Raw genomic sequence first — 23,515 nt, 5'->3', positions numbered from 1 at the left:
TTTGTAGAGATAGGACCCCCCCCCCCCCCCCTGGAAAGTAGATCCACACGCACGTTGAGAATTCTGGGAAGATATGTTGCACAGAAGATAGCCATGTACAGTAAAATACCAAGTCCATATTATGGCAAGAACAGCTCAAAAGAGCAAAGAGAAATGACAGTCCATCATTGCTTTAAGAGATGATTGTCAGTCAATGTGGAAAACTTCACGAAATTTGAAAGTTTCTTCAAGTGCAGTCGCAAAAACCATCAAGTGCTATGATGAAACTGGCTCTCATGAAGACCGCTACAGGAAAGGAAAACCCGGAGTTACCTCTGCTGCAGAGACAAGTTCATTACAGTTACCAGTCTCAGAAATTGAAGCCCAAATAAATGCTTCACAGAGTTCAAGTAACAGACACATCTCAACATCAACTGTTCAGATGAGTTGGTGTGAATCAGGCCTTTATGATCGAATTTCTGCAAAGAAACCACAACTAAAGGACAACAACAATAAGAAGAGATTTGCTTGGGCCAAAAAACACGAGCAATGGACATTAGCCTGGTGGAAATCTGTCCTTAGGACTGACATTTTATGATTTTGGTTCCAACCGCTGTGTCTTCATGAGACGCAGAGTAGGTGAAAGGATGAACTCCGCATGTATGGTTCCCACCGTGAAGCATGGAGGAGGAGGAGGTGTGATGGTGGTGCTTTGATGGTGACACTGTCTGCGATTTATTTCGATTTCAAGGCACTCTTAACCAGCATGGCTACCACAGCATTCCACAGCGATACGCCATCCCATCTGGTTTGCACTTAGTGGGACTATCATTTGTTTTCAACAGGACAATGACCCAATACACCTCCAGGCTGCGTAAGGGCTATTTGACCAAGGAGAGTGATGGAGTGATACATTAGATGACCAGGCCTCCACAATCACCCGACCTCAACCCAATTGAGATGGTTTGGGGTGAGTTGGACCACAGAGTGAAGGAAAAGCAGCCAACAAGTGCTCAGCACATGTGGAAACTCCTTCAAGACTGTTGGAAAAGCATTCCAGGTGAAGATGGTTGAGAGATGCCAAGAGTGTACAAAGTTGTCATCAAGGCAAAGGGTGGCAACTTTAAACAATCTAAAATATTTAATATATTTTGATTTCTATAACAAATTTTTTGGGCACTGCATGATTCGATGTGTTATTTCTTAGTTTTGATGTCTTCGCTGTTATTCTACAATGTCGAAAATAGTTTTTTTTAAATAAAGAAGAACCCTTGAATGAGTAAGTGTGTCCAAACTTTTGACTGGTACTGTATGCATAAGAGAAAATTACACACTTCCTCCCCTCCCCCACATGTACACACATACACACTTCTTCTCATCCCACACCTCTCCCCTCTCTCTGCCTCCCTAGCCATACACACCAAGAAGCCCCATAGCAGCTCATCATCCAAAACCACTTCCAGCACATTTTCTCATTACACAATACCTCCTGTTCTGTCCTCTCCTCAGTGGCAGGGAGGGAGTAACACGAGAGAACCCTCCAGTCAGAGGCTATATCCGTCAACCTGCCCCCCAAAACAAGCAGAGAATGTGATGCACAGGCACGCACGCGCTCACATGCACACACAGACAGACACAGACATACACACAGACATAGACACAACACCACACTTCCTCCCCAAACAGAGAGTGTGAGTCACTGAGCCCCCCCTGCTGTAGTCCATCACTGTCTGACAGCATGGCATGCAAATCTAGCATTACACTATCTATCCTCCGGTGGCATGGATCCACCACGTTCCCGAGTCACGCACATAGGGCCTACAGGGCATAATGTCTGTTACTGGGGGGTTGGGAGGGGTTGAGGGGGTGGTGGGGGCAGGTTTTCCAGGAGTTAGGGGAGGCATTAGGGTCACCATCACCTCTCATTCTGTACCTCCGCTCAGCCCTGAGATGAAGGGATGAGGTTGGTTGGTTAGGGTGGAAACACCCCAGGGTCCCAGGTGTGTGTGTGTGTGTGTGTGTGTGTGTGTGTGTGTGTGTGTGTGTGTGTGTGTGTGTGTGTGTGTGTGTGTGTGTGTGTGTGTGTGTGTGTGTGTGTGTGTGTGTGTGTGTGTGTGTGTGTGTGTGTGTGTGTGTGTGTGTGTGTGTGTGTGTGTGTGTGTTTTGACAAGGGTCCCAGGTGTACTCCAGGAGGAAGATTGAATGCCAGGCCCTAACTACCAACTCTGGGTCTCAGTGACAGAGAAGGAACTCTGTTGGGGATTGAAATATTCATGGGTTTGTGTTTGTGTTATTTTATTCCTGTTGTTTGGAAGCTGCGATGAGGGACGTATATACGCATAACTGCATCTGATAAGAAAACAAATAAACATCCCAAAAATGTTATACTCCACACAGGGTGCTTATCGCACACACACACACACACACACACAAAACACACACACACACACACACACACACACACACACACACACACACACACACACACACACACACACACACACACACACACACACAATAACAACAACCCACATACTCCAACTACAATTATGTTTATTTTTAGAAAAGGAACGTGGAGGATTGAGAGGGTTAACGGTTTTTGTACGAGTATATACTGTCTAATAAGAGCAGCATTAATAATCCCCAACCCGTATTAGACTGCACATGAAACTCAATCAGTACCCCAATAACAGTGCTAGAGGAAGGGAGTTTAACACACACTCTCACACACACACACACACACACACACACACACACACACACACACACACACACACACACACACACACACACACACACACACACACACACACACACACACACACCTCCTAACCTCCTACTGTTCTTTGGACCTCTTTTAATTTAATCCGTTTGTCCCCAAGCATTCAATTAGTCACAGAATCTATGAACAATGCAGGCACTAAAAGCAAAGCCCTATGAAGTTAAATGGAGATTAATTATTCATGTACTGAGTGTACTGTAATGTTCTGTACTGTAATGTTCTGTACTGTAATGCGTCAGATAACAAAACAAGTAAATGAAGAAAGAAAAATATGTTTTCTTTCATGATTATTGTGGTTAATGGTAAGATAAGGCGGAGGCTGTTGTAAAAGACTGCACATATCCACCTCTTCAGGTTCTGCTGGGATGACTAAACAGAGGACAATGTTCCTCAAAGGTCTGTGTGTGTGTGTGTGTGTGTGTGTGTGTGTGTGTGTGTGTGTGTGTGTGTGTGTGTGTGTGTGTGTGTGTGTGTGTGTGTGTGTGTGTGTGTGTGTGTGTGTGTGTGTGTGTGTGAGTTTGTGTATGTGTGTGAGTGTCTGTACGTGCATGGGTATTGTATGTGTGTCTAGGTGTGTGTGTACTATACGGAAAAGGCTATACGGACACTCCAGACAGACAAACCGATATTTCATTTCAGAATTGGCTAACATTTGGTTAGGGTCAGGGTTAAGGGTTTGGTTAAGGTAAGTGTCCGTTTTAGATGATGGTCATTTTGCAGGTCAGCAGCGCCCTTATAGTCTCTACCATACTACACTACACACATGTTTCTACCCCCACATCTAGGGCACTCACTTGAGCACTTCATTGGAGTTGCTTTGTTTGGAGCCCTTCTTGTTAGGGGTCTCGTTGCAGCCTGACTTGAGCAGCGTGTGTTGCCCCCGGTCCAGCATCATGGTGGAGGTCGCCATGGCGATGACAGCCACTGCATCCCGCACCCGAGCCTCCAAACTGTAGTCCCATTCGTCATACGACACCGAAATAAGCCCTGAGAGAAGGAGAGAGAGAGAGAGAGAGAGAGAGAGGGAAAATGAGAGAGGGAAAAAGAGAAGAAAATGGGGGGGTAGGGGAAGACGTGGAAGGATGAGGGGTGAAAAGGTGGGAGGTGGAGAGAGAGGTTAAGAGAGCCATCTCAAATAACAGAGGTGCCACATGAATTAAAAACTAGTTTGTAATCCCAAAATCCAACACCCTTTACAGCTGAGCTCACCCAGAGTAGGATGAAGTTTCCCAGAGATGCTGATCTAAGATCAGTTTAGTATTTTCCGTTTTTTAAAAGGTTTAAAAGCTGGGGGGAATAAACTGCTCCTGGATCAGTATGCACCTTAACCTTTTACCCTTCTGCTGACCCCCATTCTAACCCCATCCAGTAACTACCTGTGGGAAACACGGCGGGGACATTATCGGCGTCGCCGGCCACTAGTGATGGTACAATCCAGGTGTACCCGTATCCCGTCAGTCCCACAGAGTTTGCCACCTCAAAGATGGTGTAGGCCTCCTCCTTGGTGCAGTAAAGCAGGTAGACAGGACTCTGCAGCTTCTTCATCTGGTTCTGAATCTTAGCATCTCCGTCATCCACAGACATGTCCAACAGGAGGACTTCTTCTAGCTCCCAGCCCACAAAACTGTTCTCTATGGTGCTCCGGATCTATGGTGGGGGAGAGGGAAAGGGGGTGGGGGGAGAGGAGAGAGGGAGGATAAGGAAGAAGAGAGAGGGGAGGATGAGGAAAAGAAGAGGAGGGAGGGAGGGAGGGAGGGATGGAGGGAGGAAGGGAGGGAGGGAGGGAGGGAGGGAGGGAGGGAGGGAGGGAGGGAGGGGGAGGGAGGGAGGGAGAAGGAGGAGGAAGACGAGGAAAGAAAAGTATTGACGTTCTGTTCCAATATCCACACAAGAAACACCACTTGAAAAGTAAACAGTTTGTTTGTCAGTCTTCTGGCTCCTCTCTCGGGTTTAGCCGTGCAGGTGTAAGACTAGTAGTGTGCCAGTTCAGCTCTAGGGTTGTACTTGAGCTTTAAGGTTTGGTGTGAGGCATCTCTCATAGGGGTTTCATAGGAACAACAGGTTGGGTGTGGGGCATCTCTCATAGGGGTTTCATAGGAACAACAGGTTGGGTGTGGGGCATCTCTCATAGGGGTTTCATAGGAACAACAGGTTGGGTGTGGGGCATCTCTCATAGGGGTTTCATAGGAACAACAGGTTGGGTGTGGGGCATCTCTCATAGGGGTTTCATAGGAACAACAGGTTGGGTGTGGGGCATCTCTCATAGGGGTTTCATAGGAACAACAGGTTGGGTGTGGGGCATCTCTCATAGGGGTTTCATAGGAACAACAGGTTGGGTGTGGGGCATCTCTCATAGGGGTTTCATAGGAACATCAGGTTGGGTGTGGGGCATCTTTCATAGGGGTTTCATAGGAACAACAGGTTGGGTGTGGGGCATCTCTCATATGGGTTTCATAGGAACAACAGGTTGGGTGTGGGGCATCTCTCATAGGAACAACAGGTTGGGTGTGGGGCATCTCTCATAGGGGTTTCATAGGAACAACAGGTTGGGTGTGGGGCATCTCTCATAGGGGTTTCATAGGAACAACAGGTTGGGTGTGGGGCATCTCTCATAGGGGTTTCATAGGAACAACAGGTTGGGTGTGGGGCATCTCTCATAGGGGTTTCATAGGAACAACAGGTTGGGTGTGGGGCATCTCTCATAGGGGTTTCATAGGAACAACAGGTTGGGTGTGGGGCATCTCTCATAGGGGTTTCATAGGAACAACAGGTTGGGTGTGGGGCATCTCTCATAGGGGTTTCATAGGAACAACAGGTTGGGTGTGGGGCATCTCTCATAGGGGTTTCATAGGAACAACAGGTTGGGTGTGGGGCATCTCTCATAGGGGTTTCATAGGAACAACAGGTTGGGTGTGGGGCATCTCTCATAGGGGTTTCATAGGAACAACAGGTTGGGTGTGGGGCATCTCTCATAGGGGTTTCATAGGAACAACAGGTTGGGTGTGGGGCATCTCTCATAGGGGTTTCATAGGAACAACAGGTTGGGTGTGGGGCATCTCTCATAGGGGTTTCATAGGAACAACAGGTTGGGTGTGGGGCATCTCTCATTTGGGTTTCATAGGAACAACAGGTTGGGTGTGGGGCATCTCTCATAGGGGTTTCATAGGAACAACAGGTTGGGTGTGGGGCATCTCTCATTGGGGTTTCATAGGAACAACAGGTTGGGTGTGGGGCATCTTTCATAGGGGTTTCATAGGAACAACAGGTTGGGTGTGGGGCATCTCTCATAGGGGTTTCATAGGAACAACAGGTTGGGTGTGGGGCATCTCTCATAGGGGTTTCATAGGAACAACAGGTTGGGTGTGGGGCATCTCTCATAGGGGTTTCATAGGAACAACAGGTTGGGTGTGGAACATCTCTCATAGGGGTTTCATAGGAACAACAGGTTGGGTGTGGGGCATCTCTCATAGGGGTTTCATAGGAACAACAGGTTGGGTGTGGGGCATCTCTCATAGGGGTTTCATAGGAACAACAGGTTGGGTGTGGGGCATCTCTCATAGGGGTTTCATAGGAACAACAGGTTGGGTGTGGGGCATCTCTCATAGGGGTTTCATAGGAACAACAGGTTGGGTGTGGGGCATCTCTCATAGGGGTTTCATAGGAACAACAGGTTGGGTGTGGGGCATCTCTCATAGGGGTTTCATAGGAACAACAGGTTGGGTGTGGGGCATCTCTCATAGGGGTTTCATAGGAACAACAGGTTGGGTGTGGGGCATCTCTCATAGGGGTTTCATAGGAACATCAGGTTGGGTGTGGGGCATCTCTCATAGGGGTTTCATAGGAACAACAGGTTGGGTGTGGGGCATCTCTCATAGGGGTTTCATAGGAACAACAGGTTGGGTGTGGGGCATCTCTCATAGGGGTTTCATAGGAACAACAGGTTGGGTGTGGGGCATCTCTCATAGGGGTTTCATAGGAACAACAGGTTGGGTGTGGGCATCTCTCATAGGGGTTTCATAGGAACAACAGGTTGGGTGTGGGGCATCTCTCATAGGGGTTTCATAGGAACAACAGGTTGGGTGTGGGGCATCTCTCATAGGGGTTTCATAGGAACATCAGGTTGGGTGTGGGGCATCTCTCATAGGGGTTTCATAGGAACAACAGGTTGGGTGTGGGGCATCTCTCATAGGGGTTTCATAGGAACAACAGGTTGGGTGTGGGACATCTCTCATAGGGGTTTCATAGGAACATCAGGTTGGGTGTGGGGCATCTCTCATAGGGGTTTCATAGGAACAACAGGTTGGGTGTGGGGCATCTCTCATAAGGGTTTCATAGGAACAACAGGTTGGGTGTGGGGCATCTCTCATAGGGGTTTCATAGGAACAACAGGTTGGGTGTGGGGCATCTCTCATAGGGGTTTCATAGGAATAACAGGTTGGGTGTGGGGCATCTCTCATAGGGGTTTCATAGGAACAACAGGTTGGGTGTGGGGCATCTCTCATAGGGGTTTCATAGGAACAACAGGTTGGGTGTGGGGCATCTCTCATAGGGGTTTCATAGGAACAACAGGTTGGGTGTGGGGCATCTCTCATAGGGGTTTCATAGGAACAACAGGTTGGGTGTGGGGCATCTCTCATAGGGGTTTCATAGGAACAACAGGTTGGGTGTGGGGCATCTCTCATAGGGGTTTCATAGGAACAACAGGTTGGGTGTGGGGCATCTCTCATAGGGGTTTCATAGGAACAACAGGTTGGGTGTGGGGCATCTCTCATAGGGGTTTCATAGGAACAACAGGTTGGGTGTGGGGCATCTCTCATAGGGGTTTCATAGGAACAACAGGTTGGGTGTGGGGCATCTCTCATAGGGGTTTCATAGGAACAACAGGTTGGGTGTGGGGTATAACCCGTAGGGGTTTCATAGGAACAATGATGCCATTTTTAAAATACTTTGCTTGGAGTGCCAGATGTGAAGGGTTTGAACATGATACTTTTATTTTAGTTCATTGCAACAGGCAAGCTCAGCCAAAGTACACTACATGACCAAAAGTATGTGGACATCCGCTCGTCGAACATCTCATTCCAAAATCATGGGCATTAATATGGAGTTGCTCCCCCCCACGCTGCTATAACAGCCTCCACTCTGCTGGGAAGGCTTTCCACTAGATATTGGATTATTGCTGCGGGGACTTGCTTCCATTCTGGCACAAGAGCATTAATGAGGGTGGGCACTGATGTTGGGCGATTAAGCCTTGCTCGCAGTCGGTGTTCCAATTCATTCCGAAGGTTTTTGGTGGGGTTGAGGTCAGGGCTCTGCGCAGGCCAGTCAAGTTCTTCCACACCAATCTCGAAAGGACATTTCTGTATGGATCTCGCTTTGTGCACAGGGCATTGTCATGCTGAAACTGGAAAGTGCCGTCCCCAAACTGTTGCCACAAATTTGGAAGCACAGAATCGTCTAGACTGTCATTGAATGTTGTAGCGTTAAGATTTCTCTTCACTGGAACAAAGGAGCCCAAAACATGAAAAACAGCCCAGAACATTATTCCTCCTCCACCAAACTTTACAGTTGGCATTATACATTCAGGCAGGTAAGCGTTCTCCTGGCATCTGCCAAATCCAGATTCATCCGTCGGACTGCCAGATGGTGAAGCGTGATTCATCACTGCAGAGAAAGCGTTTCCACTGCTCCAGAGTCCAATGGCGGCGAGCTTTACACCACTCCAGCCGATGCTTGGCATTGCACATAGTGATCTTAGGCTTGTGTGCGGCTGCTCGGCCATGGAAACTCATTTCATGAAGCTCCCGACGAACACTTCTTGTGCTGACGTTGCTTCCAGAGGCATTTTGGAACTCAGTAGTGAGTTATGCGGAGGACAGACGATTTTTACGCACTACTCGCTTCAGCTCTCGCCGGTCCCATTCTGTGAGCTTGTGTGGCCTACCACTTCGCAGCTGAGCCGTTGTTGCTCCTAGACATTTCCACATAACAGCACAAGCAGGGCAGAAATTTGATGAACTGACTTGTTGGAAAGGTGGCATCCTATAACAGAGCCATGTTAAAAGTCACTGAGCTCTTCAGTAAAGCCATTCTACTGCCAATGTTTGTCAATGTTTGTCAATGGAGATTGGAATGCTGTGTGCTCTATGTTATACACCTGTCAGTATTGGGTGTGGCTGAAATCGTCAAATCCACATATTTGTAGGGGTGTCCACATACTTTTGTATACATAGTGTATTTGAACTGATTTCCAATAGTGTTTGAACCCAGGTCTGGTCTGCCTCACTTTGTTGACAAAGTCCTGGTATCCAGGGTAGTAGGTGGTGACGATGGAGAAGATGTACCAGTCGTATTCCTCCATGATCTTCAGCATGATGGAGGCCTGCTGCTCTATGGACGGGCCAAACTGGAAGAACATGGAGTGGTCATCCTGCAAACACGGGGAAGAGAGAGAAGAGCGAGAGGGAAGACAGAAGAACGGGACGTCAGGTCAACGGTCAAACGGAAATGAGATGTAAAGGAGGATAGTACACGTTCAGCACATGGGGCGGCCACACACACAAACAACATCTGTCCAGGGGGCGATGTTGTTCAGTCACCCATGAGGACGTGATGGTTGAGATGCATTATTTATGGAACTAAGGGACTGGAGGGGACATCAGAGGAACTGTATGAAGAGGTCACGCCCAGCATCAGCTGAACGTCAGGGGTCTATTTGTGTTCATGAGTTTGTCAGTGGGGGAGTGTGTGTACGATCACTAGTGAGTGTGAGCGAGATTGTGAGTGTGCGTGTGTGTGTGTGTCCTCACAAGGATAGAAAAACAAGGAAAATTCTGATAAGTGGGGACATCTCACTGGTCACCCTAAGGGAAAAGGCTATTTTAGGTTTAGGGATTAGGTTTACGGTTAGGGTTAGGGTTACAATTAGGATCAGGGTTACAATTAGGGTTAGTGGTTAGGGTTTAAGGTTAGGTTTAGGGGTTAGGGAAAATAGGATTTTGAATGGGAATCAATTGTTTGGTCCCCACAAGGATAGTAAAACAAACATGCCTGAGCGTGTGTGTGTGTGTGTGTGTGTGTGTGTGTGTGTGTGTGTGTGTGTGTGTGTGTGTGTGTGTGTGTGTGTGTGTGCGTGTGCGTGTGCGTGTGTGTGTGTGTGTGTGTGTGCGTGCGTGCGTGTGTGCGTGTGTGTGTGTGTGTGTGTGTGTGTGTGTGTGTGTGTGTGTGTGTGTGTGTGTGTGTGCGTGCGTGCATGTCTGCGTGAATCTGCTCATATGTACAGTGGGGTTTGAAATGATTGACACAAAGATAAGAAAATATTACTATATAAAGTAAATAATTCAAATACTGAGCTGTACTGTATGCTACACAAATGGAAAAGTATATTATTTTATACCAATACAATTGCTCAGAGAAGTAGATAGTTTTTTTTCTCAAAAAGGCAGGGGTCAATATTACTGACACCCCTGTTTTCAATACCTCACCATACAAGGATAATGGCACTAAGCCTTTTCCCAAAATGTTTAATGAGTTGGAGAACACATTGGAATGAATCTTAAACCATTTCTCTTCCAGGAAGACAATAACACCAAGCATACATACAAATCCACAAAATAAATGGTTAACTGGCCACATAATCAACTTTTTGCAATAGTTATGTCAGTTTCCAGACTTGAAACCAATTGAAAACATGTGGTTTGATTTGAGGAGGACAATCCCATAAAACACAGACGAAGGATATCAAGGATCTGGAAGGATTCTGTATGGATCCCTCCCAATGTGTTCTCCAACTCATAAAACACAGACAAAGGATATCAAGAATCTGGAAGGATTCTGTATGGATTCTGTATGGATCCCTCCCAATGTGTTCTCCAACTCATAAAACACAGACAAAGGATATCAAGAATCTGGAAGGATTCTGTATGGATCCCTCCCAATGTGTTCTCCAACTCATAAAACATTTTAGAAAAAGGCTCAGTTACGTTATCCTCCCAAGGTGAGGTATTTGAAGGTTTTGAAAACAGGGTTCTCAATCATTTTTAACCCTACTTTTTTGAGACAAAAAAATTATTACTTGTTGAACAAAATCTCTTTCTCTGAGCAACTGTATAAGTATAAAATAATGTTTTTTTTAGCATACAATACAACACAGTATTTTAAGTATTCATTTTATATAGTAATTTTTTCTAATCGTAATCAAGGGTGTAACGTTGGACCCCACCGTATGTGTACACAGTGAGTGAGTGAGTGAGTGGTGAGTGAGTGAGTGAGTGAGTGAGTGAGTGAGTGAGTGAGTGAGTGAGTGAGTGAGTGAGTGAGTGAGTGAGTGAGTGAGTGAGTGACACCGTTAGTTTGTGAATGAATATGTGTGACATCCATACTATATCTGCATGTTCCCGTGTGCAAGCAAGCCTGGCCTGCCTATGTGACAGCTCTGTGTGTGACTCTGTGTGTATGGGCGTGTCCATAGGTTGTGGCTCCATGTTACTCATGCAGCAGGCTGTGCTGAACTCTCCCTGGCTCAGGTCTACTCGCTCCACTCCACATCAAAGCCCACTTCCCGCCCTGTTACATCTCCCACCTCCCCCACAGGGACAGATATGGCTTGATCCGTTACCTAGCTTCTGCTTTGATGAGGTAATCACATTCCATGTCAATGGGGGACGGAAGTGTGGAACTAGAATAGGGGAGGTTGGGGGATTAATCCTGAAACGTTGACAGTCAGGAGACACTTCACTTGAAATAACTGTGTTAAAATAATATGCTTGTGCAGAGACGCATCACAGGCGCACCCTTAAACTCTAACCTTTCTATTGAAATCCGTTCCATATGTTCTGAGGGTCATATACGTTTCTAAGGTGAGTGTTATTGTATGTATGCTGTGTTTGTCCCTTCCCATAACTTCCTGTCAATCAACCGCAAATCCACGGCAGCCATTGACTCCTCTTGATCCTCCACGTTTCTCAATCTATCCTGAGCCCTAATCTCTCCTCTTCACACCTTTACACACTTCTCTCTCTATTCTCTCTCTGTCCTACATTATTCATCACTGTGCGGATACAGATGTAATTTAATTTGAAGACTTCTTTCCGCTCTTTTCCTCTATCATTCTATTCTCTCTTTTCATTCTCTTTCTCTTTCTCAAATGCCATTCACTTGGATCAGCAGACACCTATTCCATTATTCATAGAATAACAGCTAATCAGTCTAATTTTCTCTTTAATATCCTCATCAATTCACTCGTTTTTTTTACTCCTAATGGAATTACTGTCTGTCAGTGTTTTGTTTTTTACTCTTCGTGTTTATCTTCTTCACACCAAGTCCTAAAGCTCAATTAGCTCATGTCTGCGAGGTGCCAACCAGTGTCCTGCAGGGCCAGCAGGGCCAAACTCGTCTCGTTCCTGATCAGCGACCAAGTTGCATGTCCTGTCCACTCACATCAGTGTTCACTAGCCCAACTAACTGTGATGTGATGCCCAACACTTGTATGGGCCCTGGTTATAAGTGGTGCACAAAATAGGATAGAGGGTGCCATTATGGATGGAACCTATGAGTGATGTGAGAGATGCTCAACGGATAAATGAATAAAAGAGAGCAGAGAAAGGACATTTTTCTTCGAGATGGAAAAATACCTATTATTGTAACTCTCTGAAGAGTATTGCTTGAATTTTGACATGCTTTTGTCGGCGTTGTGCTATGTGAGTTTGATTGTTCAGCGCGAAATCACGCGAGTCGGCGCTTACATATTATGTGATGCAGTGGCACCACTTCTGCTGCCACACAGCTGCCTGTTGCAGACATTAGCTAAAGGAGGCTAGTAAAGTACAGCAGCTTAAATGACTCACTATCATCATTATCCCGTTGTGCATAAAGATGACAGCAACCAGCCGCAGGTAGTCATACAACACTGTAACCTATTGCATCTCCCTGAGGATTTGTAACGTACTGTACTGTGATGAAGCATAATATGTGAGTAACCCGTCTTTAACATAGTGACTCTAACACCTCAACCACTCCTCACATCAACCACTCTGCAACACATGTATGAATATATGCAGAGTCTAGTATACAGAAAAGTGCTTCCATCGCTTCCTTCTTTGCATTATGTCACCCGTTTCTATAAGATGTGCTGGGATGGGGAGCAGTGTTGAGGGCGGCTATTATTTAAACCTATTAAGACTCTGAAGTGTTGTGAGCTTGATTTATATCAGATCGTCACGGTGGCGTCGCCTGGCGTTGTCGGCGGAGCTGGCTGCTTCCTCTGCTGCGTCAATGTGTGTGTGTGTGTGTGTGTGTGTGTGTGTGTGTGTGTGTGTGTGTGTGTGTGTGTGTGTGTGTGTGTGTGTGTGTGTGTGTGTGTGTGTGTGTGTGTGTGTGAGAGCAGTCTAAAGCGGGTCTGAAAGGATTTGGCAACTCATCTCCATGTCATGCCAATGAAAGCCTGTCTCCAATTAGATTTGCAGGGAGAGAACGACATATCAGCCCTCCGCTTAACAAGCCCTGGTGGGAGAGGATTGAGAGAGAGAGAGAGAGAGAGAGAGGAAGAGAGATAGAGAGAGAGAGAGAGAGAGAGAGAGAGAGAGAGAGAGAGAGAGATAGGGGTGATGAGAGAGAGGGAGGGGGTGGCAGTTGGGGCTGAGCGAGAGATAGAGAGGAGTCTCAATTGAGAAAACAGGAAAAACCTAAGAACTCCCAGAGAGAGAGAGTAAGAACAAGAGAAGGATTCACAAACACACACATTGAAGTAGCAGCTGCGTTATCGTAGACACATCCTTTCCTTCCTCTCATTCAAACACTCCGTTTTTCCACTTCACTCCCCTCTTTCAATCCACCTTTTATCCTCTCCCCCCTTCCAACTATCTTTTATCTGTCTTTCCTCCATCTATCTATCTTCCCTCTGTCTTTCCACCATCTATATATCTTCCCTTTGTCTTTCCTCTGTCTTTCCTCCATCTATCTACCCTCTCTCTGTCTTTCCTCCATCTATCTATCTTTCCTCTGTCATTCCTCCATCTATCTTCCCTCTCTCTGTCTTTCCTCCATCTATCTGTCTTTCATCTATCTTCCCTCTCTCTGTCTTTCCTCCATATATCTATCTTTCCATCTTCCCTCTGTCTTTCCTCCATCTATCTATCTTCCCTCTGTCTTTCCACCATCTATCTATCTTCCCTCTGTCTTTCCTCCATCTATCTTCCCTCTGTCTTTCCTCCATCTATCTATCTTCCCTCTGTCTTTCCTCCATCTATCTATCTTCCCTCTGTCTTTTCTCCATCTATCTATCTTCCCTCTGTCTTTTCTCCATCTATCTATCTTCCCTCTGTCTTTCCTCCATCTATCTTCCCTCTGTCTTTTCTCTATCTATCTTCCCTCTGTCTTTTCTCCATCTATCTTCCCTCTGTCTTTTCTCCATCTATCTTCCCTCTGTCTTTTCTCCATCTATCTTCCCTCTGTCTTTTCTCCATCTATCTATCTTCCCTCTGTCTTTTCTCCATCTATCTATCTTCCCTCTGTCTGTTCTCTATCTATCTTCACTCTGTCTTTTCTCCATCTATCTATCTTCCCTCTGTCTTTTCTCCATCTATCTATCTTCCCTCTGTCTTTCCTCCATCTATCTATCTTCCCTCTGTCTTTTCTCTATCTTACCTCTGTCTTTCCATATTTTCTCCCCAGCACGTTCATCCTCCTGTCAGTCTCGCTCTGTGGTTTAAGCTCACCATGCTTCATCATCAAATTTATTCGCTAATCAAATACACACAGAGTTAATTCATCTAACATTCCTTGTTTAATTAGGAATGACCCTATTTTGAAGTCTTTCCTGTTGCGTCGCTTTTTCTTATGCACTTCATTTGAAGAACCCACAGTGTCTTGATTGAATCACTCCGCTATTTCTGGTCCAGGAAATGATTACACAGTTGCTCTCGTTTCATTTGCTGGGCAGCCAATAGACTAAGAACATGTGCATTCTATAAATGACGAGCTCTGGAAAATGGGGATGGCAATCATGGGAACTAGATATAGAGTGCGATAGGACATCGCAACATTTTGTGAGCAGCACAATATGAAATCAAAAAGAACCTCAGCATCTCAAATCTCTGGCTCCTAACTCAGATGTCATTAACAAACTAGCAAAAAGTTTTTGCTCCTGTTGCGTAGCAATTAACCACTCTCACAGTAAGAAGCTCTTAATGTTATGCGTAAATCACAAGCAAATCAATGTTTGACAAAAAGTGCAGCTTTTGTACTTTAGTCAACAAACTAGTACATCTTGTGGCTGCCAGGTAGCAGTCTCACAGAAGCTGTTCTGTGGGTCTCTTCAATGAATCCCAAAGAAACCAAGTATGTACAGTAGTGTTTTGCGTATACAGTCCATTAAAAAGGACATTATAGAGTTATTTTTCCAGTATAAAGTCCATTTTAACAGACTGTAAAATACACTGTGACCTTTATTATCAGCATGCCGAGGCCTGTCCTCACCACAGCCAGCAGGCTCTACCTCTGACCTCTGTGTGGGGAATATCATGTTGGTCACGGCACCAAACCCCCGTGGTCACAACCATCCTCCACACACACACAAACCATGGTCACAACCACGCACGCACGCACGCACACGCACGCACGCACGCACGCACGCACGCACGCATGCACGCACGCGCACACACACGCACGCACGCACGCACGCACGCACGCACGCACACACGCACACACGCACACACACACACGGAGGTGGTTAAATTCAGGTTATACAATATGACTGCTCATGCACTGGTTCTATAGCTTGGAAACATATTTACCATGCACGCATACTATATGTGCACATGGTGCCATACATAAACATGCATGAATACATACAGTACCAGTCAAAGGTTTGGACACGCCTACTCATTCAAGGGTTTTTCTTTATTTGTACTATTTTCTACATTGTAGAATAATAGTGAAGGCATCAAAACTATTAAATAACACATATGGAATCATGTAGTAACCAAAAAAGTGCTAAACAAATATATTTGAGATTTGTGATTCTTCAAAGTAGCCACCCTTTGCCTTGATGACAGCTTTGCACACTATTGGCTTTCAAAGGTCTTGAAGGAGTTCCCACATATGCTGAGCACTTGTTGGCTGCTTTTCCTTCACTCTGTGGTCCAACTCACCCCAAACCATCTCAATTGGGTTGAGATCGGGTGATTGTGGAGGCCAGGTCATCTAATGTATCACTCCATCACTCTCCTTGGTCAAATAGCCCTTACGCAGCCTGGAGGTGTATTGGGTCATTGTCCTGTTGAAAACAAATTATAGTCCCACTAAGTGCAAACCAGATGGGATGGCGTATCTCTGTAGAATGCTGTGGCAGCCATGCTGGTTAAGTGTGCCTTGGATTCTAAATAAATCACAGACAGTGTCACCAGCAAGCACCCCCCACAGCATCACACCTCCTCCTCCATGCTTCACGGTGGGAACCACATATGCAGAGATCATCCGTTTACCTACTCTGCGGCTCATAAAGACACAGCGGTTGGAACCAAAAATCTCAAATTTGGACTCAACAGACCAAAGGGCAAATTACCACAGGTTTAATTTCCATTGCTCGTGTTTCCTGGCCCAAGCAAGTCTCTTCTTATTTTTGGTGTCCTTTAGTAGTGGTTCCTTTTCAGCAGTTCGACCATGAAGGCCTGATTCAAGCAGTCTCCTCTGAACAGTGTATGTGGAGATGTGTGTTACTTGAACTCCATGAAGCAATTATTTGGGCTGCAATTTCTGAGACTGGTAACTCTAATGAACTTATCCTCTGGGTCTTCCTTTCCTGTGGCGGTCCTCATGAGAGCCAGTTTCATCATAGCGTTTGATGGTTTTTGCGACTGCACTTGAAGAAACATTTAAAGTTTTTGACATTTTTCCGCATTGACTGACCATGTCTTAAAGTGATGATGGACTGTTGTTTCTCTTTGCTTATTTGAGCTGTTCTTGCCATAATATGGACTTGGTCTTTAACCAAATAGGGCTATCTTCTGTATACCACCCCTACCTTGTCACAACACAACTGATTGGCTCAAACACATTAACAAGGAAAGAAATTCCACAAATTGACTATTAACAAAGCACACATGTTAATTGAAATGCATTCCTGGTGACTACTCTGGTTGAGATAATGCCAAGCGTGTGCAAAGCTGTCATCAAGGCAAAGGGTGGCTACTTATAGATAAAATATATTTTGATTTGTTTAACAGTTTTGGTTATTTTGGTTAACACTTATTTCATAGTGTTGATGTCTTCCCTATTATTCTACAATATAGAAAATAGTAAAAATAAAGAAAAACCCTTGAATGAGTAAGCGCACACACACACACACACACACACACACACACACACACACACACACACACACACACACACACACACACACACACACACACACACACACACAGCAGAGTCCCCTTACTTATGATAAGACACTAATAATATAGGTCCTATTTGACATAGCAGTGAATGACTCAGTGAATCAGCCCAGAAACATATCAGTTAAAAAAGAAAATGACAGAAACTCATCAACTCATAGTTGATTTGAAATAGCAGCAATGATTTATCATCCTCTTCCCCAACATATTTTTTCCCCCCTCACCATCTTCTCTATTTCAGTTTCCCAACACCAGGTTCTGCTCTCAATAAACATTGTAATAGTGTGCTGAATATCTAATTAAAATAAATGACTATGACTTTGTGTTTCAAATTCATCTGTATTACACGTACACATACACACTCCTGTGTGAGTGCACACGCACACGCACACTTGCTTTTTTCCAAACCTCAAACCTTTTTTCCTCCAGTCTCCACTAATGTGTCTCAAACTGCCACTCTGTGTACGGAGGGAGAAGATGGAGGAGGCCAATTGTCTTATTGGATCTGCTACTGTAACGTCTACAGCCCTGGCAGGACTCACATCATGTCAGCCAAGCCCATTACATCCTGAAATACTGAAATGGATTGACGGCGAGGGACATGGGGATGACAGATTAAAGGACAAGACCAGGACAGAGAGGTTGGTGTTTGGGACAGGAAGGAAGGAAGGAAGGAAGGAAGGAAGGAAGGAAGGAAGGAAGGAAGGAAGGAAGGAAGGAAGGAAGGAAGGAAGGAAGGAAGGAAGGAAGGACGAGAGGGAGGGAGGAAGGAAGGAAGGAAGGAAGGAAGGAAGGAAGGAAGGAAGGAAGGAAGGAAGGAAGGAAGGAAGGAAGGAAGGAAGGAAGGAAGGAAGGAAGGAAGGAAGGAAGGAAGGAAGGAAGGAAGGAAGGAAGGAAGGTGAGTCTGGTTGAGACAGCAAAGAAAAAAGTCCAAGACAATGAGGAAAGGAGGATGGAAGGATGGAGAAGGAGAACAAGACCTTTGCACTCTGCGGTTAATGAAAACCTCCCGTCACGAGGAGTTGATTAAGCTCGTTAACAACGGGAGAGCATGCTGGGCAATTAATCACTGACACATGGATGCGCTGCATGCTGATTGGTCCATTCCACCCCAGTCAATAGAGAGGAGCCACATATATGTGACCATGACTGAGCCCGAGATGGGCAACTAACTACTGTATGCTATAGCGCTTTCTCAGTTCCTCTTTCCTTGATTCCTTGTGTCCTCTCTCCTCGCCTCTTTCTCAAAACACATTGGAGGAGAAGGTCTTCATTTGAATGCTAAGCTAATGCAGTGTCACTATAGAAAGACTATACTGTAAATACACTGGCGTAATGAATAGAGTGACTGAGAAGAGAAAACAACAGTTTGTATAAAAGTATATCGTTGTATAAAAGCATAGTGTGGTCCAGTGTGGCTCAGTTGGTAGAAAATGGAGCTTGCAACACCCGGGTTGTGGGTTTGATTCTCACGGGGGACCAGATTCCCACGAGGGACCAGATTCCCACTGGGGACCAGATTCCCACGGGGGACCAGATTCCCACAGGGGACCAGATTCCCACGGGGGACCAGATTCCCACGGGGGACCAGATTCCCACGGGGGACCAGTAAGAAAAAAGTATGAAAATGTATGCACTGCATAATTCACTCTGGATAAGAGCATCTGCTAAATTACTAAAATGTAAATGTATCAATCGCGAAAAATTAGTCCCTGGAGAATGCAAGGAAATGGGTGTGCATAATTTTTTTATTTTTTTTATTTCACCTTTATTTAACCAGGTAGGCTAGTTGAGAACAAGTTCTCATTTGCAACTGCGACCTGGCCAAGATAAAGCATAGCAGTGTGAACAGACAACACAGAGGATTTACTCTAGCCTTGATTTCCCATCAAAGATCAACCTCTTGAGAAAATGGCCAGTGATTTTATGTGGGTGTTTCACTTCTGCCAAACACATGTGTGTCTCTCTCTCTTCCCCCCCTTCTCTCTAACAAGCACAGAAGGTTAGAGTGCAGAGTCGAGCCAAGTACAGAGTACAATGAGATACATGTGGTTCACAACCCTGTCATTGTGTTTTTTTGCAAGTCTTGACTCCCATTTCCACTCCCTCTCCTCTCTCGCTCACTCCCTCTCTTTCTCTCCTCCTTCTCCTCTCAGCCTAACTCTGTCCGACACCACTTCATGCTGATTCCTCCCTTCATTCTGTTTTCCCTCACTAATATCTCTCTCTCTCTCTGTCCATTAATCAGCATACTCTCTTTCATTCTCCAACTAACTCCTTCCGTCATCTACAGTATTTATTTAAAACACTCTCTCTCAATTCAATTTGAATTTCAATTGAAGGGTCTTTATTGGCATGGATAACATATGTTTACATTGCCAAAGCAAGTGAAATAGATCATAAACAAAAGTGAAATAAATACTACAAGATTTACAGTAAACATTACACTTACAAAAGTTCCAAAAGAATGAAGACATTTCAAATGGCAAATTATGTCTATACATAATGTTGTAATGATGTGCAAATAGTTAAAGTACAAAAGGGAAAATAAATAAACATAAATATAGGTTGTATTTACAAAGGTGTTTGTTCTTTAATGATTGCCCTTTTCTTTTAGCAACAGGTCACAACTGTTTCACCCAATAGATATGGGAGTTTATCAAAAGTCCATTTGTTTTCAAATTCTTTGTGGGTCTGTGTAATCTGAGGGAAATATGTGTCTCTAATATGGTCATACATTTGGCAGGAGGTTAAGAAGTGCAGCTCAGTTTCCACCTCATTTTGTGGGCAGTGTGCACATAGCCTGTCTTCTCATGAGAGCCAGGTCTGCCTTGAGCAAACTTTCTCAATAGCAAGGCTATGCTCAGTGGTCAGGTATTCTGCCACTATGTACTCTCTGTTTAGGGCCAAATAGCATTCTAGTTTGATCTGTGTTTTGGTTAATTCTTTCCAATGTCTCAAGTAATTATATTTTTGTTATCTCGTGATTTTGTTGGGTCTAATTGTGTTGCTGTATTGGGGCTCTGTGGGGTCTGTTTGTGTTTGTGAACAGAGCCACAGGACCAGCTTGCTTAGGGGACTCTTCTCCAGGTTTATCTCTCTGTAGGTGATGGCTTTGTTATGGAAGGTTTGGGAATCGCTTCCTTTTAGGTGGTTGTAGAATTTAACGGCCCTTTTCTGGATTTTTATAATTAGTTGGTATTTGTCTAATTCTGCTCCGCATGCATTATTTGGTGTTTTACGTTGTACACTGAGGATATTTTTGTAGAATTCTGCATGAGTATCAATTTGGTGTTTGTCCCAATTTGAGAATTCATTTTGAGAATTCAGACCACACAACCAATAAAGGGCAATGGGTTCTATAACTGATTCAAGTATTTTTTGCCAGATCCTAATTGGTATGTCAAATTTGATGTTCCTTTTGATGGCATAGAAGGCTCTTCTCTTGCCTTGTCTCTCAAATCATTCACAGCTTTGTGGAAGTTACCTGTGGCGCTGATGTGTAGGCTGAGGTATGTATCGTTCTTTTGTGTGCTTCTAGGGCAACGGTGTCTTCATGGAATTTGTATTTGTGGTCCTGGAAACTGGATCTTTTTTGGAACACCATTATTTTTGTCTTACTGAGATTTACTGTCAGGGCTCAGGTCTGACAGAATCTGTGCAGAAGATCTAGGTGCTGCTGTAAGCCCTCCTTGGTTGGTGACAGAAGCACCAGATCATTAGCAAACAGTAGACATTTGACTTTAGGTTCTAGTAGGGTGAGGCCGGGTCCTGCAGACTGTTCTAGTGCCCTCGCCAATTCGTTGAAGAGGGTGGGGCTTAAGCTGCTTCCCTGTCTCACCTCCTGGCCCTGTGGAAAGAAATGTGTTTTTTGCCCATTTTAACCGCAAACTTGTTGTTTGTGTACATGGATTTTATAATGTCGTATGTTTTTCCCCCAAAACCACTTTCAATCAATTTGTATAGAAGGCCCTCGTGCCATATTGAGTCAAAAGCTTTTTTGAAAACAAAAGCATGAGAAGACTTTGCGTTTGTTTTGGTTTGTTTGTTTGTCAAGGGTGAATACGTTGTCTGCCGTACAGTAATTTGGTAAAAAGCCAATTTGACATTTGCTCAGTACATTGCTAACGCTGAGGAAATGAGCGAGTCTGCTGTTAATGATAATACAGAGGATTTTCCCAAGGTTGCTGTTCATTCAATGTAATTGAAGAATCCAATCCTGTTCTGGTTCTTTAATAGTTGATTCTATGATTTGTATTCGATCATGTATATGTTTTTGCTGTTTGTTCTTTGCTATAGAGCCAAAAAGATTGGAGAAGTGGTTTCTCCATACATCTCCGTTTTGGATACATAACCGGCGCCGACAGAGATGGCCGCCTCGCTTCACGTTCCTAGGAAACTATGCAGTATTTTTTTGTTTTGTTATTTCTTACATTGGTACCCCAGGTAATCTTAGGTTTCATTACATACAGTCGGGAGGAACTACTGAATATAAGAGCAACGTCAACTCACCATCATTACCACCAGAAATATGACTTTCCCGAAGTGGATCCTCTGTTTGGCCCACCACCCAGGACAATGGATCAGATCCCAGCCGGCGAACCAAAACAACGACGCAGTAAAAGGGGCAGACGAAGCGGTCTTCTGGTCAGGCTCCGGAGACGGGCACATCGCACACCGCTCCCGAGCATACTACTCACCAATGTCCAGTCTCTTGACAACAAGGTTGATGAAATCCGAGCAAGGGAAGCATTCCAGAGAGACATAAGAGACTGTAACGTTCTTTGCTTGACGGAAACATGGCTCACTCGAGACACGCTATCGGAGTCGGTACAGCCACCTGGTTTCTTCACGCATCGTTGCGACAGAAACAAGCATATTTCTGGTAAGAAGAAGGGAGGGGGTGTATGCCTTATGATTAACGAGACGTGGTGTGATCATAACAACATACAGGAACTCAAGTCCTTCTGTTCACCTGACTTAGAATTCCTCACAATCAAATGTCGACTGCATTATCTACCAAGAGAATTCTCTTCGATTATAATCACAGCTGCATATGTTCCGCCCAAAGCAGACACATCGATAGCCCTGAACAAACTTTATTTGACTCTATGTAAACTGGAAACCACATATCCTGAAGCTGCATTCATTGTAGCTGGGGATTTTAACAAAGCTAATCTGAAAACAAGACTCCCTAAATTCTATCAGCATATCGATTGTGCTACCAGGGCTGGTAAAACCCTAGATCATTGTTATTCTAACTTCAGTGACGCATATAAAGCCGTCCCTTGCCCTCCTTTCAGAAAAGCTGACCACAACTCCATTTTGTTGCTCCTGCCTATAGACAGAGACTAAAACAGGAAGCTCCCGTGCTCAGGTCTGTTCAACTCTGGTGCGACCAATCTGATTCTACGCTTCAAGATTGCTTCGAACACGTGGATTGGGATATGTTCCGCATTGCGTCAAACAACAACATTGACAAATACGCTGATTCGGTGAGCGAGTTTATTAGCAAGTGCATCAAGGATGTCGTACCCACAGCAACTATCAAAACCTACCCAAACCAGAAACCGTGGATTGATGGCAGCATTCGCACGCAACTGAAGGCGCGAACCACTGCTTTTAATCAGGGCAAGGTGACCGGAAACATGACCGAATACAAACAGTGTAGCTATTCCCTCCGCAAGGCAATCAAACAAGCTAAGCGTCAGTATAGAGACAAAGTAGAGTCGCAATTCAACAGCTTGTGGGCCAGGATGTCATGCTCCCAGATAGACTAAACAACTTATTTGCTCACTTTGAGGACAATACAGTGCCACTGACACGGCCCGCTACCAAAACCTGAGGACTGTCCTTCACTGCAGCTGATGTGAGTCAAACATTTAAACGTGTTAACCCTCGCAAGGCTGCAGGCCCAGATAGCATCCCCAGCAGCGTCCTCAGAGCATGTGCAGACCAGCTGGCTGGTGTGTTTACGGACATATTCAATCAATCCTTATCCCAGTCTCCTGTTCCCACATGCCTCAAGAGGGCCACCATTGTTCCTGTTCCCAAGAAAGCTAAGGTAACTGAGCTAAATGACTACCGCCCCGTAGCACTCACTTCCGTCATCACGAAGTGCTTTGAGAGACTAGTCAAGGACCATATCACCTCCACCCTACCTGACACCCTAGACCCACTCCAATTTGCTTACCGCCCCAATAGGTCCACAGACGACGCAATTGCAACCACACTGCACACTGCCCTAACCCATCTGGACAAGAGGAATACCTATGTGAGAATGCTGTTCAATGACTACAGCTCAGCATTTAACACCATAGTACCCTCCAAACTCGTCATCAAGCTCGAGACCCTGGGTCTCGACCCC

The 23,515-nt window shown here is 45.1% G+C and overlaps 1 protein-coding gene across 1 annotated transcript in view; it reads right to left on the bottom strand.

Moving 5' to 3' along the window:
• grin2bb (glutamate receptor, ionotropic, N-methyl D-aspartate 2B, genome duplicate b) overlaps nucleotides 1-23,515 on the bottom strand; it is a 143,991-nt gene that overhangs the window by 96,084 nt on the left and 24,392 nt on the right. The window contains exons 2-4 of the mRNA XM_065001450.1: nucleotides 9,045-9,188; nucleotides 4,138-4,408; nucleotides 3,556-3,748 (exon numbers count right to left, since the gene is read on the bottom strand). Of these exons, the coding sequence (XP_064857522.1) occupies nucleotides 3,556-3,748; nucleotides 4,138-4,408; nucleotides 9,045-9,188 (608 nt within the window). The remainder of the gene's footprint in view (nucleotides 1-3,555; nucleotides 3,749-4,137; nucleotides 4,409-9,044; nucleotides 9,189-23,515) is intronic.

Source organism: Oncorhynchus nerka, linkage group LG15, assembly GCF_034236695.1.
Source record: "Oncorhynchus nerka isolate Pitt River linkage group LG15, Oner_Uvic_2.0, whole genome shotgun sequence".
Lineage (NCBI taxonomy): Eukaryota > Metazoa > Chordata > Actinopteri > Salmoniformes > Salmonidae > Oncorhynchus > Oncorhynchus nerka.
This window is presented reverse-complemented; position numbering and strand designations above follow the sequence as displayed.